The sequence below is a fragment of the Emydura macquarii genome, unplaced genomic scaffold (assembly GCF_026122565.2).
Source record: "Emydura macquarii macquarii isolate MOO-44397 ecotype Brisbane River unplaced genomic scaffold, CSIRO-AGI_Emac_v2 contig_2636, whole genome shotgun sequence".
Taxonomy (NCBI): Eukaryota; Metazoa; Chordata; order Testudines; family Chelidae; genus Emydura; species Emydura macquarii.
Genome location: NW_027132773.1, coordinates 1,558,346 through 1,575,035, shown reverse-complemented (window position 1 = coordinate 1,575,035; position 16,690 = coordinate 1,558,346). Strand labels below are relative to the sequence as shown.

Here is a 16,690-nt window from a genome sequence, read left to right as displayed (position 1 = left end):
GCAACATTTTTCATTATACTTTTTAACCATGTCAGAAATTGAAAGTTAATCTTACCTGGTGAGTTAGTTTCACTGTCCGTATCCATGGCAACTTCATCATAGTTGTCGTATTGATAAATCCCTCCTGCACTATCACTAGATTGCTTATCTAAAGACCGTCTCAAATCTGTATCTGAAGACTAAGCACACAAAAAAATTGCTTTAATTTAGTTTGTCTTAAATCATTTTTGTTTATTGATTTGATTTTTTTTTAAAAGCTATTTTTAACACTGCCACCACTTGTCTGTCCCCCTCACTCATTTTTCAATCAAGTTGTACACAGCAGAGAAAGAGGAAGGTAAGAAGGGGATCAACTGTAGCTTGAGTAGTCAAACTAGAGTCTTCTTCACTATGTAACCACAGGCAGAGATTGAGCAGATCAACGGCAGGTTTTGAATGCTGAGAAAACATTCCGAGAAAACAGCAGTTTCTACAAGTTTATCAAGGAAACAAGCAAATACATTCAATTATCAAACCCATAATAAACTTAAGACAATCAAGCTCCTGACAATGAGCCAGTGCTAGAAGTTTGGGCACTCTTGACTAAAGTGTTTCTGAAAGAAATTGTGTTATAATTAACTTCTATTTCAAAACTCTATTGCTCATGCCAATGCATCAGAGTAATTACCAAAGTTCCTGCTGAAAAGCAAATCTCTTTTTCAAAAGAGCAGAGTAATTATTGAATAAGAAAAACTAAAAACACTCAGCAACTTGATCATAAAGGTTGAGCAAAGCTTTCAACCTTCACTGAGCGCTAAAAATCCATGTGCATATTTAGGTGGTCTTGAAAATTGCTAAGCCTCAAAGCCAGTTAGTTGCACAAATTCTGGATCATTCGGTCAAATGGTTCCAGAGACAAAGCATCAGGGAAAAAAGAAATACGACATGCACATCTGAGAAAAGCAATCTGCATATGCACCATGAGAGGGGTATACCTGATGCCTCATGCAACCAACTATGCAGAGGAGCTCAGCCTACATCACTCACTTGCTCACTTACAAGAACAAAATATTGAACCTGAGCACACCCTCCCTTTTTCCACCCCGCCCCCCCCGAGGACCATGAGTTCAATTGCTGCTTTTGGTAGACTTCTGAGAATGCCTGGTTTCATCACAAATTTCAGACTCATTTCAGGAGAGAAGGCAGAGAGGATGCATGACATTGTGTGAATGCTGATGCAGATATGGAGTGTTGATGAGCACAGAATATGCATGAGAGTGTTAGAAGCCTTTCACCCCATTCTATCTCCCTATATTCTTGATGTATTTAGTAGACTGCCAGCCTCTGCAGGGACAATGGTAGCCATTCTAGTGGCCCTGAAACTCTACAGTTGTTTCTACAACTCTTTCAAACTCGGTTACATTTTAAAACCAGAAACAGCCATTGTGACTGTCTGATGCAGTGCTTCTCAACCTGCAGCCCATGTGACATCCTCAGGGCCATACAGGTAATATATATAGTGAGTGGGTGTGGCCCAGATAACACACAAAGAGCTGTGTATGCAGCCCACAATGGTAAATAAGTTGAGAACCACTGGTCTAATCACCTGACCTCATGCAACTGATGAAGTGGGTTGCAGTCTACGAAAGCTTATGCCCACAGAAATTTGTTAGTCTTTCAGGTGCTACAGGACTCTCGTTGTTTTTGCTGTATACAGACTAACACGGCTACTCCTTTGGAACTGGTCTAATGGAACCTTTTGTATAACAGCCCAAAACACAGGGATCCCTGATTACTCTAGCTGCACCTGCACTTCTCTTGAGAGAGAGCGAAAACAGGCAACTTGCTGCAACTATTACTTGGTGCAGTGCAGCTACACCTAAATGAGAGGAATGAGGCTAAAGAACTGGTTTGGGGACATAGACACACAAATATTGTTAGGGAAAGGGTCAGGTTTGGTCTGGCGCCCGTGCCTAACTGCCAGCTTCAAGTGTTTTGCACCCAACTCTATTTCCTGACTTTCCTATTTAAGTTTAGTCATCCTCCACATTCTGGAAGGGTAACACTAAGCAACTCTAACTTAATGACACTTTTTTGCCAGAATAGGACTTTGTTAGGCAATCTAGATTTTTGGTTCACTTCTGTAGTACAACATGATTCATCTTAAAATGAGCACTCTTTGGGAGTGCTACCCCAATGATTTTAATTTCCAGAATAACCACAGCAAAACCTAGAGAAAAGCAGTATTCTGGCTTTACACCTCCTAGAATAGAATTGACTACTAATTGATTTATACTTATTTACAGAGTGTTTAACATCTTTCAAGCATTTTATGCTCAGAACACTTATGAGGATAACACTTACCGGTCACTAATTTTCAGGTGTATAAATCTATGCAGAGAGATTGAGACATGACCAAAGCCACAGAAGAAAAACAGTCAAATATGGGATTAAAATACGAACTTCTGGCTCCAAATTCTATATTGTAACCACTAAACTATGCTATTTCTCTGAGTGTTTGAAAGTATGTATCAATCAAGGACCTCAAAACATAACATCTGAATATAATACAGTATTACAAATTCATTACCTTGCTTCTTGATCTCCTCTTCCCCCCAACAAGCTTCATGAACCGGTTGTACTGCTCTTCTTGATTTGAAAGATCCCGAATTTTTCGGATTTCCTCTTCTCTTTTTCTTCTCTCCTCCTCCTCCTCTTGTTTCCTTTGCTCCTCTTCTTTTTGACGTCTTTCTTGTTCCTTTTGATGCTGCATTTTTTTCCAAGCCTTTGTTTGCTGTTTCCTCAAAGCTTGCTTAGCTTTAAATAAAAATATATACATGTACTTGCACCTCATTTCTTTAAAAGCCTCCATAGATATCCAACACAAGTCCCCAAAGGTTACATTCTGTAGAAACCCTAAGGATTTTGAGAATGAAAGGTACTAGCGAGTGCAATATAGTGGTAAAGATTCTATACTAATATCAGATTTACATAGCTGATTAGATAAAAGACTACTGCTAACCATTTTAATAATGTTAAGCATATTACCTGCAGTGCTGGGTTTTTTGGTTGAATGTGGTTTTGTACTGGCTTTGACTTTTTGCTGAACAGTTTTAGTCTTCGTTAATTTTTCCTTGCTTTCCTTCATCACCTGCTGTTCTTTCTGCTGCCATTTCTTACTGGCAGACTGAAGTGCAAGTAGTCTAAGCTGCAATTCAGACATTTCTTCCTCCTCATCCAGTAGCTTCTTGGGGGGAGGGGAGGGAGAAGCATAATTGAAAAGTCATTAAATGTGTCATTAGCCAAATTCACAAAAAGGCATTTTTCACCAAAAAAAACTTTTGAGAGACTGCAATTAGATTTCCATAAAGAGACAAGCTTAAAATCCCATTCCACATTTCATCAGGGTCTTTTGTGTATTAATGCTACCTATTCCTAAAGCATGACTTGACTTTACAACATGCAAAAAAGAACCAGAAAGTCATGCCATAAAATACAATATAATTTCAGCCACAATGCTCTTACCTTTTCAGATGCAGCATCTGAAGTACTAAGCTTTCGTACTGTTTGTTCTTTGTCTTCCACTCCTTTAAAACAAAATAGCACATTTTTATAAACATGACATAGCTACAGTTCACTTAATAGAACTGCATTAAAACATGGTGCAGAATTGAACCCAAGGTATTTTTATTAATATTATTTAGGTGTTAAATACATTAGAATATATTAAAAAATGAAATTGCTGCAGATGTGTATTTTGAAAATGTGCTAGTGTAACTTAGCATGAATGGTCTCGCTTTAAGAAGTAACACCCTGACAGTAGAGATTGGATCTTTTATCTTTTAATAGTTTTCCATCTTTATGGTTGATATGTATTTTTCCTCTGTTTTTCTTTTTGCTTCTATGGAAGAGTCTCCCATTTGTTTACGGGATAAACAGGATGAAAGTGGCATCTGCAGAAGACAGGCTGCTTTAGCTGAAGCAACAACAGCCTATGGACCATATTCAGCACAGCACTGAGCACTTTCAGCTCCCACTGGAATTTAAGAAGTTCGGCACACCCCAGGAGCTGCTCAGGAACTTGTAGGATTAAGCTGAAAACTCAACGCTGAAGAGGAACATTGGTGCACCCCCTCCACCTCCTATAAAACCAGTGCTCCTAGGGTTATCACTGGCCTGGTATGTAGTAAAACTCACCAACTGAACTCTACTCTGCAGATATGTTTAACTGCCCACCAGTCACATTGTCATCAGATGGGGAGGAAAAAAAAACAAAACCAGCCGAATCATTCTCCAAGATGCTCTCTCCATATTAGACCCTCTTAGAGCGTGTCCCTGCCCATACTCCAAACTGGGAAAAGAGAAGTTGACAACCCACTTTTCTCTCTGCTACCAAAGGCCTAGCAGAAGACTCTTCCTAAATACCAAGAAAAGTAGAAATACAAAGCAAATACTATCTCAAACATAAAATAGAATATTTAAAAAAAATATACAAATGATATATAGCTCACACTGGAGGTCTCCCTGCTTGCTGTGTGTGCTTTTCTTTAAAAAAGCACACATTCGAGAACAAGGGAAACAGGATGACATCAGCTATGCTTTACCTTCAATTTTTTTTTTTTTTTTTAATATTTCAAAGGCTTGTTACACAAGCCAGACCAACAGACCATAAAAGTGTTAAACAAAAGCACATGGAAGACACTGTAAAAGCATCTGAAATGACTTTAAAGATTAAAAAAATTAACTGAACAGATTTGTCATGGGGGTGGGAGCACAAAAGGATTACAATATTGGTTTTCTTGGGTTAAAACTTTGCATACCAAGTTTCACTTAGCATAAAGAAAGCTAATAGCATAGCTGAGTTATAAACTCTTACATTAAAACAGTAATAAACACTGAAGCATAAAGGCAACAGTAGACACATGTAAAATATAGCTGATGCAGATTGAGAACATTATTGGATTTATTAATAGCACTTCCGTTCTTTTCACTTCCAAACTGTAGCCTATTTAGCCATACAACATATACAAGTACATTTCCTAATACCACATGCCTCAACATTGACCTTTAGAGCATCTCTCCAATCCTTGGATTCAAGGTGGGAAGAAGTGCAATTAGTGCTAATTGTGGTGATAGTAGTTTCTACAAAGTGGACCACGTGCCCCTAGGAGAGGGACCAAAACTAATTCATATCATACAGCCAACAATCAGCAGTCAGATGGTGAAAATATAGGGTGAACAGAATAGGGCTACAAACAGCACCTGGGGCTATTCCACAGAGAGGAAGAGGTAGAGCCTCTTCCTGAGATAAAAGGAGGACAGTGAGAACTAGCATTAAAACTTTTGTTTGTTTGATTAGAATTAAGGCCTGGTCTACACAGGGAAATTAGGTCAGTATAATTACATTGCTTGGGGTGTGAAAAATCCACAACGCGGTTAAACTGACTCAACCCCCTGTGTTGACAGAGAATTCTCTGGTCCAAGTAGCTACCTGCCACCTCTTGGTGAGGTGAATTACCTATGCTGATGGGAGCTCTCCCCTCAGGGTAGGGATTGTCTACAATAAAGTGCTGCAGCTGCAGCATTTTAAATGTAGACAAGCCATAAGATAGCTCTTCAGCTATAATGTACCCGTCAGGGCCTCCGAATAGCATTAGATATAAAACACCTTAGGATACAGGATGTTTTCTTATAATCCCCATTTACTGTATGCAGCCCATACACTCATTTATCTTAGAAATACCCACTTCCGGCCAGATATCAATTTACAGTTGTTGAAATCACTTGGGATGCGCTCTTGCTATCTGATCCTGGGATAAAACTAAGATTAGTGACAGAGTTCTTAGCTGAGCACTTTGCTTTTAAAATGTGTTCCCTTGAGTGTCCACCAGAATCCAAGTTCTGATAAGACTCATGGCACGGTGCAAAGACCATAGATTCTGTTTTGAACCTAGTTAATTACCATGCATTGCGATTGTTAATTTGGGTTGTATATCATCATTTGACCTTCTCAGGCATGCTGAGGATAATCATGATACTGGTCATGTAAGCATAATTTGACAGTGGCTTATGTAACAGGTCTGTTTTTAGTATTTTTTATGTAATGGGTTTAGCTCCTACCAGGTTAGGTGCTATATATGAATTAAAAATTAGAGTTGTGCAACCAAAGATTACAGCATTCATTTTTACCACTAGCAAGTGGTCAGCTACCAAAAGAAAGGCTGAGGGGGGATATGATTGCTTTCCATAAATACATCACAGGGGTAAACACCAGTGAGGGAAAAGAGCTATTTAAGAACAAGGACAAGTTGGCACAAGAACAAATGGGTATAAACTAGCCATGAATAAATTTAGCCTGGAAGTTACAAGAACATTTCTAACCATCAAAGGAGTGAGGTTCTGGACCAACCTTCTAGTGGGGACAAAACCTAACCAGTTTTAAGATGGAGCTTGATAAGTTTATGAACTAATTATATATATTATATGGTGTTGTCTGTGACCACAGGGGATTGGACTCAAAGAAGGAGATCCCTGCCAGTCCTATGTCCTGCAACTCGTCTTGTGTTTAAATTCTTATTTTTATAGTTTTTAAGAGTTCTTTTTAAAAAAATAATTTTTATTTCCCAGACCTGTCAGTTTTATTTCTCTCTCTATATATATATTTACTTTTCCTATATTATATGGGTTCTTACGCTATCACAAAGATATGACTGCTCCCCTTTCAGCCTGATATTAAAGCCACATCTTTATCATTTCACCTTGATTACTGTAATAATCTTTTGGGTCTCCCTACTTATCACTTTCCCCTTCCCAGTTTAGCTAAAATACCGAAGGTAAAACCATTTTCCTTAACCATTATTCTCTCATTTCCTTCCTCCCTTTACTGGCTTCCTGTCTCCTACTGTATCATGCTCAAGCTAATCATCTTGATTCTCAATGCCTTTGTCTTATATTTCTCATGCTCCCACTAATTACTCCCTATAAGCTTCCTAATCACATTTTTTTTACTAGTCTGTCTCTTCTCACTCATATTCATGTTTTCTTCTGTGCTGTGTCTACAATTCAGAACAGCCTCCCACTTTTTGTTCATCAGGCTTCTATCTGGCCCTCCTTCAAACCCACTTCTTACAATGAATCTTTCCTACCTCTTTACCATAATAATATCTCCATTCCCTTTCCTTACCTGAATGAAGTTTTACCCTGTGTTTTGTTTTATATTACAACTTAAGTTCTTCTTGGCAGGAACAAATAACATTTATGATACTATGAGAAACACTTAGAGATAAAATCCCTCACCCTGGAGAGTAGGATTGTCACCAAATTTCAATCCTCCCCTTTCATCTTTAACAGAGACACTTTTGCCATCACACATTCATTTCACAATAAGAAAGCCAGTAAAAAAAGGAGAAAGAAAACCTAAGATTATTAAATGAAAGCCCAAGATTCCAGTTGTGAGCGTGATGCCTCACACTATCAATTTAGTTTAAAAAAAAAAAAAAATCAAGAAAATGAATTACATTTCAAAAGCAGTAAGTCAGCTCTTATCACAACTAGTTATTCCAACTCCCCCACTTACACTGTTAACAAAAAAGCTCTCAATTTAATTTAAGACTGCCGCAGCTCTCAATTTTTTTAAAAAAGTAACTTGAAAACAAGTCAGAACATGTTATAATAGTAATTTCAAATACAGTATTCAATTTTGGGCTTGTCAAAATTAAATGACCATCTTGCAGTTAACAAGAACATAGCCAAATAGCATAATATGAGCACTAAGAGCCTTTTAAATAGGTTGCCACAGCCAGGAGCCACCAAGTATGACATCCATGTTTGGCCTTCAGTGATGTTACCATAGTAATAAAACTATTTTTTAAATTGTGTTACTTTAGGATATTAAAACTGAAAATGTTTGGATTTCAATAATCCAATTTATTTTAATATGTGTTGTATGTTACCTTTTTACAGTTAATGTGGATAGAGGGAGAAGGCTGAACAGAGAGCTACTGATTGGTCAGTTTCACTTTCTGATTCTCACACATTAACCTACAAGGCTGAAAACCTAAATATAACTGCAGAAGGAGAATATTCTAATTTTGTTTTCCCCTTCTCTCTCCACAAACAAGTTATTTACTTTCAAGCTAGAAGAATTTGTGAAAATATTTATCAGATTTTATTTTATATTTTGGATCATTCTTCAATACAAATACTGTACTAAATGTTGAAGATGTTATACTTCAAGACAACTTCCAAATTCAAAATTTAAAATAAGTTCTCTGATGTAAAATCAGTTTCTAGTAACACTATCAAGCTGTTTCAATTCCAAAGAGGTACAACTTTCCCAAATATCTAGAAGAATCACAGATTCTTGCAATAGCAGGTTAACGCAGACAGAAATGTTTAATAGTTACCTTGACTGGATTCTGTGAGTTCAGATTTTTGCAACAGCTGTTTTGTTCCATCTTTTGTTTTTTTCAATCTGTTCCTCTCAACAGGTGCAGACAGTTTTTGCCTGAGAGGTTTCAGTTCAAATGCCTGAAAGGCTATAACCTGATTTTTCTCCTCAGGAGACACTTCTTTTATAGCTTCTTTTGTAATACTGACATTTTCTACAGCTATTTGGTCCTCAGCGTTTGCTATTTTAGCATCATCTTGGTGCACAGTTTCTTCTCTGTTATTCAGAGCCAGTTTTTCATCTTTATTAATATATTCAAGCTCAAGCTGAATCTGCTTGTATTTCAGAAGAAGATCCTCAAAACTTTCTTCCACAGAGTTTTCATTTTTAGATGAGTAGTTCTGTTTTCTGGACGGTGATCTTCCAAAAATTTTGGCTGAATTATTTATTAAGAAAACTAAATTTAATCCATTTCTGCCATTAACATAATAGAGGTTAAAATATAATCAATGAAGATGAAGCAACAATTAGTAACAAATTAAAATGTGTTCTCCCACTGGAGTAACTATGTATTATAACTTCATATTGAACCCTCCCGCTTTTTGGAAACAAGCATCTGACAAATTTAGCTAATACACATTTTATTAATTAGTCTTAAGAACTGAATATAAAGTTAACATACTGATCACAGTTACGCACTGTCACATAGAGTTTGCCTGCTAATGCCCTTTAATCACATTTCTTTCATAGGACACTTTAAACAAAAAAGGTGGGATTTTCCTATATTTGAGAATAGTTGTAAAGTTTAAGAGACTTCTGTTTACTCTTGCTGAGCAATTCCTTGAGCTGTGAAGTCTCCTTTCTCTCCACCCCCACCTCTGGCTCACTGGAACTGCACTGGTGGAGGCTCATATCGAGGAGGCCCACCTGGTTAGACATGCTCAAAGCAAATGAGTGAGAGTCCAACTTCTCAGCCAGAAGTATGAACTCAGCCACTGACTCCCTCTATGTGCTCTTGAATAAGTTACTTAGGCCTGGTCTATACTGCTGGCGAAATTCAGTAGCCTGAGTAACCCCCGTCGACGTAGCAACTTCCCTTTAGCGCGCTGTCAGGAAATGCATACCCATCAATGCAGCGCTACGCTTTTTAGGGAGGTGGCTTAATTGAATCGACTTCTGGATCGATTGAGCGGGTCTTCACTTCCGCTCAATCGATCCGTATAGACAGATCTGTCAATACCCTTAACTTCATTTTGACTCAGCTTAACTATACGTAAAATGCTGAGACCTAGCCATGGCACAGTTGAAATTTGAGGCAATCATGTCTGACAAGTGAACTACTTGCCACGGATAATCAACACCAACTAAGAAAAGTACACCACAAGGAGCCAAGGACTCCAACACCTGGCATCAGAACAGTCAAAAATGTACTACTTTGTCTCAGGACCAAAAGTTTTGGTTCACAAGGGACACTGCATGCATTCCCAATGGACACCGCTTTTCTAAAGCATTCTTCAGGGTTCTGGCTTGGTAACAGGGGCTTGATCCACAACCCGAGCAGTAAATGGAAAGACTGCCTCTGACTTTTATATGGAGTTTCATGGATCAGGCTCTAAGTACACACAAAAAAATACACCCTTGAGGAGTTGTGTAATATATTATATAAATAATTCTCAAAGGAGAATGCAAAATTAATTTATCTTATTAAAGACTAATTTTCCTGCCATAGTGACACATGAATTGTTAATAGTTACTATAAAATTAAGATTGTATATACTAAAAGTGCCTATTATGATTTGAAGAAGCCTTATAAATATATATTTAGTAAGAAATCAAACTACTTCAGAATTGTATTACAGAGAATCCCAAACCACCACAAGTGGGATATTTGCAAATGGATATTTTTTACTTTTGCAATGTTTAAGAAATAAAAATGTGTCAACTATACCCTTACAAAGGTAATTTGGAGGGCATTAGCAGACAATCCTAAAGTTTGATTTTTTTTTAAAGTATCTTTATGTATCACTTTTTTAAAAAAAAGTCTGCTTAATTTAAGCTATTTAGAACTATTCTATATCTATTTCTCTTATTTCATGTGGGATGACCTAAAGTTGAGGAATACTAAGATAGAGAATTAAAAGATGGTGTTTTTGTTTGTTTTTTAAGAGTAGGTAAAAAATGGTAGGGGAAACGTCCCAATGTGTCTCAAGAATGAAAGCAGTGAAAAATTCTTAAAAACATAATTTAAAATGTTTACACAAATATCATCTAGGGCTAAGTTAAGGATAGGCAAGACATATAGAAATATACAGAGAAAAAAAATAAACAGACTACAGCTCTTATCCTTCAAGACATTCTGCAAAACCTTCATTCTGAGTACAAGAGCCAGGCAGGTTAGAGAAACCTTCATCTCCGCAACTAAAAACTGATGAAAAACAAACACCAGAAACCGTTTAGAAATTATCGCCACCCAGAAAGCCTCATTTTTGGATTCCACATTGCAGACTCAAATCCATTTAATCTGCAGATTTGAAATTTCAGTAAAAAAAATCTGTACAAAATATAAGAATGAAAATATTGGGTTGGACCAATGGTCTTTCTAGCCCAATATCCTGTCTTTTGACAATGGCCAGTAGCAGATGTTTCAGAGGGAATGAATAGAACATGGCAATCTCGAGTGATACAACTCCTGTCACTCAGTCCCAGCTTCTAGCAGTTGGAGGATTAGGGACTCCCAGACCATGAGGTTGCAACCCTGACCACCTTGGCTAATAACCACTGATAGGGCTATCCTCCACAAACTTACCAAATTGGTTTTTGAACCCACTAATATTTCTGGCCTTCACAACCTCCTCTGGCAATGAGTTACACAGGTTGATAGTGTGTTGTGTGAAGTACTTTCTTTTGTTTTAAACCTGCTGCCTATTGGGTGACCCCAAGTTCTTGTGTTACGTGAAGGGATAAATAACACTTCTCTAAAAAATCATAAATGGTATAAACTCTATCATATCCCCCCTTAAGTAGTCTCTTTTCTAAGATGAACAGTCCCAGTCTTTTTAATTTTGCAGTTTGGTAGTTGCTCCATACCCCTAATCATTATTGCTGCCCTTCTCTGCACCATTTCCAATTTTAATACATCTTTGTTGAGATGGGGCAACCAGAACTGCACTCAGTATTCAAGATTTGGGTGTAGCATGGATTTATACAGTGGTATAAATATATTTATATTTTCGATCTTATTTTATATCCCTTTCATAGTGGTTTCCAACATTGTTAGTTTTGACTATAACTGCACATTACGCAGATGTTTTCAGAGAACTATACCCGAAGATTCAAAGATCTCTTTCTTGAGTGGTAACAGCTAATTTAGACCCCATCATTTAGTATGTACAGTTGGGATTATTTTTTCCAATGTGCTTAATTTGCATTTATCAACACTGAATTTCATCTGCCATTTTGTTTCACAGTCATCCAGTTTTGTAAGATCCCTCTGTAGCTCCACACAGTCCACTTTGGAGCAAGCCATCTTGAGAAATTTTGTATTATCTGCAAATTTTGCCACCCCACTACCTACTCCCTTTTCTAGGTCATTAATGGATAGATTGAACTGCGCTAGCCCCAGCAAATATCCTTGGGGCACCCTGCAGTTCATTCTCTCTATGGTGAAAACTGGCTATTTATTCCAATCCTTTGTTTCTTATCTTTTAACCAGTTTCTGATCCATGAGACGACCTTCCCATGACAACTTACTCTGCTCAAGAGCTTTTGATGTGGGACTTCGTCAAAGGCTTTCTGAAAGTCCACATACACTATATCCACTCGCCCTTGTCCACATGCTTGTGATACCCTCAAAGAATTTTAATAGATATGGGGATGCATGTTTTCCCTTTACAAAAGCCCTGTTAACTATTTCACAACATATTGTGTTTATCTGTGAGCCTGACAATTCTGTTCTTAGCTTCACCAATTTGCCTGGTACTAAAGTTAGGCTTACCACTCTGTAATTATCAAGATCACCTCTGAAGCCTTTTTTAAAAATCATACATTAGCTACCCTTCAGTCATCTGGTAGAGGCTAATTTAAATAATAGGTTACATGCCAGTTAGTACTTGTGCCATTTCAATTTTTGAGTTTCTTCAGAACTCTTGGGTGAATACCATCCGAGTCCTGGTGATTTATTATTCTTTAATTTATCAATTTGTTCCAAAACTACTTCTACTGATGCCTCAATCGGAGACAATTCCTCAGATGTCTCATCTAAAAAGAATGGCTCAGGTGTGGGGATCTCCCTGACATCCTCTCCAGTCAAGACTGATGCCAAGAATTCATTTGGCATCTCTGCAACAGCCTTGTCTTCTTTGAGTGCTCCTTTAGTACTAGATTGGCCAGCAGCCCCAGTGACTGTTTGGCAGGCTTCCTGCTTCTGAGGCACTTTAAAAAATTGCTGTTAATTTGTGTTGCTCTTCAAATTTCTTGGCCTGCCGTTATTATACTTTTATACTTGACTTCAAAGTTTATACTGCACTCTATTTTCCCCACTAGGATCTGACTATCCGTTTTTAAAGGATGCCTTTTTGATCATCTCTTCTACTCTGTTGTTTAGCGATGGGGGCATTTTTTTTGCTTCTCTTTATTTTTAATTTAAAAAAAGTTTATTTAGTTTAAGCCTCTGTTACAGTGTTTTTTAAATACTTGTAGTCTCCATGTCTACAGGCATTTCCCCCTTGACATGGTTCATTTTAATTTCCATTTAACTAGCCTCCTCATTTTTGTGTAGTTCCCCTTTTGAAGATAAATGCTACTGTGGCAGATTTCTTTGGCATTTTTACCCCTAAAAGGACGTTTAATTTAATTACATTATGATCACAGTTACTGAGCAGTTCAGGTATATTTGCCTCTTGGACCAGATCCTGTACTCCACTTAGGACTAAATCAAGAATTGGTTAAAGATATAAGGAATTAATAAAGAATACGGTGACTGAACATCAGTTACAAAGTTTAACCACTGAACTAAAAGTTAATGCCTAGGAAAGAAGGGAGGAGCGCAGAAGACAAAATTCAAGTACTTATCTATAACAGGAATTTAGACTCCCACATACATTCCCAGACTTCTCAAAGGGCTACTTCCCACAGGAAATTCCAAAGAGGGCTCCAGAGCACATAAGGGTAGGTCTACCCTGAAGCTGAGCACGAACCTCCCAGACCAGGTAGACAGTCACGCTAGCATACTAAAAATGGTTATATGGACACTGTGGCAGCAGTGGCTCAGCCCGGAGCTCAGGTGGCTAGCCCACGCCTTTGCTGGGGCTGCAACATTCCCACAGCTATTTTTAGCATGCAAGTGTGAGCCTCACTAACATGTCTGTCCAGCTGGGCTGGGAGACTTGCAGTGTAGACAAGCACATAATTCTCCTAGTAGGGAAGTGAGAGCTGCTCCTGAAGTCACATGTCCAGAAGTCCTCACTCCACTAATACCAACAATAGTGCAAGAAGTTGCACTATTTTAGAGTGTTGTAATATCAACTGAGGCAGGTTGTGGTCAGTACAGAAAATAATTAATTATTATAGATAATAATTAATTTAGATTCCAATTTCTATTTTACCTATACAATCTATAAACAATATTTTAAACTCTCAGTTCATTAAGCAGCAGTGGCATTAGTTCCTCCTGTGTAATGTTTAACAATAAGTTGTGTCTAAAACCTAGTAATGCTAGGCTACGACAGTCTCATATTTTTCTTTTAAAAATTAAAGTATCATTAGTTTCTTCATTATAAAGAATGTACACATAAATTTTGTGCTGGAGCTAGTAAGTTTTGTCAGGCTCATATAGAACAATCATTTCAGTACTTCCCACACAAAATAATAATTACAGGAAGAGTCACCATTTTCTAGCATTTAGAGCAACACTTAGAAGAGACTTATGTTCTATTTCCAACTTTACCAGAGCCTCAATACATGACCCTGGGGGCAAGTCACATTTTCTTTATTTCTCTATCTCAAGAGAGACATTCTTGGATGGAAAACACCAGACAAGTATTCATAAGACTCAAGTAATGTTCTGATGGTAACTACACAGTTAACGAAAACATGCTTTTAATTAACACATTCTCCCCTCACTCCAAATGTAATTTTATGTTAAGGCTAAAAATGGCTCTTTTAAACAGGACTCAAGCCCCCAAGCCTGGGCTTTACCAGGAAAAATACCCATTGCTGATAAGTAGCATGACTAAGTGGTTCAGCTGAGCCAGTGATAAACGTAACTTAACTGTAAGAGTAGACAATGACAAACTGTTTTCAGCGCTATATTAGAAACCATGGAGAACAGGTTTTAACCCATTTCTGAAAGCATACTCGATGCAATTTATCCCTGTCTACTCTTCCATTAAGCTACATTGTACACCAGTTCAGTGCATCCATTCCTGACCCTTCATCAATGGATGGTTTTCCCACTGTAGACAAGAACACAGATCTAACCAACTCAAAGCGAGAAAAATTTCCTTGCTGGTTTTGCCATTTCTCCTGTCATGGGAAGACCCATTAAGGCATTGTCCGACTGTCTGACCAACACCATTTAACATCTGATCAACACAACTGCATCCAAGAACAGTCATGGCTTATATGGCTTCGTGCTCTAGAGAAAACAGGACTCTATTACAAACGACCACATCAGACAACGGTGGGCTTGACATATACTCTATACATACAACTCACAGCGAAAGCGGAGTTAAAGCAAAACACAACTACATCCAAGATTAGTAGTCACAGGTCTGCACTACAGCACTGACTGTGCTGAAAGCAAACTGGGAGATGTACTAGATTCATCACTGCCCAACAGGCAAAATTACAGATTTTAGAATTTTACAGCTCAGATAATTATTCTAAATACTTAAATTAAAGCTCCCTCCCCTGGGGCTGAGCCACTTCACAGCTCTCCTGTTAGGCTGGGGAAGCCAAGGCCACATGGAACCCAGCACACTGAGCTTTGCATCTAACAAAGCTTAGTTTGACCCTAACACTGCCCCTATCCGGATCAGCGACCCATTTTCACTCCAACTCCTCTCCACGCACCCTGGGGAAACACCATTGAGGGGCAGCCCCCGGATAAGGGCGAGAGCATACTCAGGGCGTTGTTCTGTTCGAGGCTATGCAGACACAGGGCCTGAGTCATGAGCCATTCTCCCTCCCCACCGCCGGCCCCCAACCACCCAGCGCAGCGGGGAACACACCTAGGCCCGTCCCCACGTCAGGAGTGGGAAGGGGCCTCCCGCTCCCGCCGCTGTCCAGCACAAGGATACACTTCCGAGGGGAGGGCTCCCTCCAGCCCTGGCTGCAGCTGAATCCAGCTCCTCCCCCGCCCCCGGGCGGCCTCCCGGGGGGGTTGCCTCCCCGATCTCCCCCACCCCGGCTCCTGCCCCAGCGGCCCCCGCCGCGGTAGGGCCTGCCTCGGAAGCGGAACCGGTCCAGCGCGTTGTGGCTGCGTTCCCAGAACGAGAGCCTGGGGCCGGACTCGGAGTGGGAGTGGGAGCCCGGAGGCATCCGCGACGAGGGTAGCGGCGGCGGGTGAGAGCGGAACGACTCCTTGGGCCGGTAGCCGCCGTGGCCGTGCAGGTGGCCGAGCTCCGGGGGCGGCTGGTGCCGCGAGCGGGGGAAGCGGCGCGAGGAGGAGGAGGAGAAGGAGGCGCCGCCGCGGAGGCCGGGAGGCGGCCTGCGCCTCGAGTAGGGCCTGGTGCTGATGAGGCCGCTGGCGGGCTCGGAGCCGTTATTGTCATCGTCGCTGATCTCGCCGTCCTCCAGCTCCCCCTCCTCCTTCGGGGACAGGCTGCTTGGCTCCAGCGGCGCCGCCTCCGCAGGGGCTGCAGCTGCCGCCATGGGCCCGGTCCAGGCGCTCGGGAGAGGCAGGGAGCGGCTCGCAGCGGCGCAGGCGGTTTCGATTCCGGAGCGGCCCGGCCCCAAACTTCCACCAGCCACCACGTCTCTGTCAGGATCCCCCCCACTATCGCCGGTAGCCGTCCTGCTCTCGCGAGAATTAATAATCTCCCCTCCCCCCCCACCTCCGGAGGGAGGAAAACGTCGTGGTAGATTGCGTCACAAAGTGGAGGCCGCGCGCTCTATCACGGGAGTTGTAGTTCTGACTGGAGACGGTGGGAGCGTCGGGGATAGAGGAGAGGGATGAGACGGCAAGCTGGGTCGTGCTATAACGGGGCGGGGCTGGATAACGGTCTCTAAGGGCGGCGGCCTCTGACTCCCGCCATGTTGGTGAAGGAGCTGAATGGAGCAGCCGGGTCACCGCCATCTTATTAAAGGGAAAGTGTGCGTGAG

The 16,690-nt window shown here is 40.3% G+C and overlaps 1 protein-coding gene across 1 annotated transcript in view; it reads right to left on the bottom strand.

Annotated features, from left to right (window-relative positions):
* The window catches only part of ZFC3H1 (zinc finger C3H1-type containing), a 57,883-nt gene extending 41,211 nt beyond the window's left edge, over positions 1-16,672 (bottom strand). Inside the window, 9 exon segments of the mRNA XM_067564022.1 lie at positions 56-179; positions 2,570-2,796; positions 3,028-3,226; positions 3,505-3,566; positions 8,385-8,804; positions 15,667-16,383; positions 16,386-16,467; positions 16,469-16,504; positions 16,506-16,672. Of these exon segments, the coding sequence (XP_067420123.1) occupies positions 56-179; positions 2,570-2,796; positions 3,028-3,226; positions 3,505-3,566; positions 8,385-8,804; positions 15,667-16,383; positions 16,386-16,467; positions 16,469-16,504; positions 16,506-16,664 (2,026 nt within the window). The 5' untranslated portion in view covers positions 16,665-16,672.
* Positions 16,673-16,690: the final 18 nt, after the last annotated feature.